The sequence below is a fragment of the Perkinsus marinus genome (assembly GCF_000006405.1).
Source record: "Perkinsus marinus ATCC 50983 genomic scaffold scf_1104296959620, whole genome shotgun sequence".
In the NCBI taxonomy this organism is placed as follows: Eukaryota; Perkinsozoa; order Perkinsida; family Perkinsidae; genus Perkinsus; species Perkinsus marinus.
Window position 1 is genome coordinate 166 of NW_003206355.1, and position 1833 is coordinate 1998.

General features: G+C 44.9%; 1 protein-coding gene across 1 annotated transcript; it reads right to left on the reverse strand.

Annotated features, from left to right (window-relative positions):
* Positions 1 to 1409: 1409 nt before the first annotated feature.
* Pmar_PMAR018880 (cathepsin b, putative) lies at positions 1410 to 1785 on the reverse strand (the record flags this gene model as incomplete). The annotated part of the gene is made up of 2 exons (XM_002773062.1): positions 1410 to 1658; positions 1704 to 1785. Coding segments are annotated over 2 exons (331 nt in total), but the record flags the coding sequence as incomplete, so codon positions are not given.
* Between the last annotated feature and the right edge of the window lie 48 nt (positions 1786 to 1833).

Here is a 1833-nt window from a genome sequence, read left to right on the forward strand (position 1 = left end):
TCAACCGCCCGAACTCATCGCAGCAAATCGCACTTTAGTCCTAGCCCCCGAGACCCGCGAGTTCATGAATCTCATCAAATCATAACCGGCGAAGTCCCCAACTTCCACCACCTCTCCCTCATCTATGCCGAGAATCCGCTTAACGTGACTGATGAATTTCAGAATGCAAGGAGATGAATTGATCTAGTCACTACTTCACCATCCCCACCGACGTTTGTTGTTGCCCTGCATTATTCCACAACTGCTCGATGGCACCCCGAGAAGGTTTCGGCTTGGAAGGTGATATGAGATCCTAAAAATTTTTCCCTAACAATCCAATTTGAGGCGCATTTTATCAAACGAATAACAAGTAACAGCCAAAGTTACTTAGCAATATATACTCACATTCATGAGGCGCGCTGACTCTGTCACATGCTATATACACTTGATTGCAAGTTTTCGAAACGCGGGAATCAAGTGCTCAATAACTGAACTATTCCCTCGCAATCTTTTCCGTTGACGCTCGCAACGATGGCATACATAACGCTGTGATGAAGTAAAATCCACAGCCTCATCGGCACACCCTGCAATATGGATTCTCATACCACACGAGTCACAATCGGCCATCGCCCCAAAGTCCCTCCCGCGATTGCAAATATGACAGCAGATTGGTTTAGGCATAGGAACCAAGTAACGAAACTGATCATGAAAAAAATTCCCATTGGAAGACAAGCAAACGTCGACGCACGGCGAGTAATGTAAAACAATATGAGTGACGACTTCGCTACGCCGTCAAACGATCAAAACGCCACGTTACTTATCGCGATTGCTGTTATGTATGAAAAGGGCAACGGACAAAAGAGCACTCGAAATACATAACCGCATGCAAACTTTATACAAAACAGCATCTGCGATTTCATAATAACACATTTTTTGTGAATAAGAGCGCAGCCGCTCTTTTGACAGTGCGATTTATTTTTGTGCTGTAATGGTTACCTGCGACTTTTAGTTGTAGAAAACCGCACTTCTGCTGTTCTGTACGCCAAACTACTATTACAGCACATCGCACTTTTTTCTGCTCTTTCTCGTGTGCTGTTTTCCATGGTAGCCCAACAAAGAGGGGGCACAAAGCGAAGCATGGAGAAGTTCGCCACGGACTCAACCGCATACCGTACGATACTAGTAACTCAATAAGCATAGGTCGGGAGAGTCGGGAAGGACTGAATATGCGACTTATCATTTCTTCAAGAGTCTTCAGATGACTTCTGTTGAAGAGTTTCAAAAGCCAGTTCATTCACATCCATCAAATACGAGACGAATATAAGACTTCATGCTGTCGAGAAGAAAAATGAATATGGACGGAAGAAAATCGTCCTGTTTCGAATAAGATGGGTTCCATCCAGTGCACATCCACAATGGAGGAGATCCACTCAGACCTTAGGTGTACCACCAAGCAGGTCATCATCTATTTCACAGTTTCCGAGGGCTATCTTGAAAAGGCCGTTGTCACCCCAGTCTTCATTCCAGGAGTTCACGACAAGCCAGTAAGCTTGTCCAGTCTCTTCACCCCAACCAATTATCTTCACAGCATGTCCACCGAGTTCTTTTCCAGAAGTATGCTTGTATACACCGGACCTGTAGGCTAGGAAATCTTCGTAAACAATGAAAGAAGCCGAAACCTGATCAAAGTTAACGCTGGGATCACAGAAGTAGATCGGTCCCACCGGGCCATCGGTCCTGATAGCATTCTTGGCATCGTTTACAGAGTATTCATACGGAACGGATTCCACCAGGAAATGACGATCACTGAGAATGATAAACTCGATTAATTTGGCCTAGCTTAGCCTTCCATTA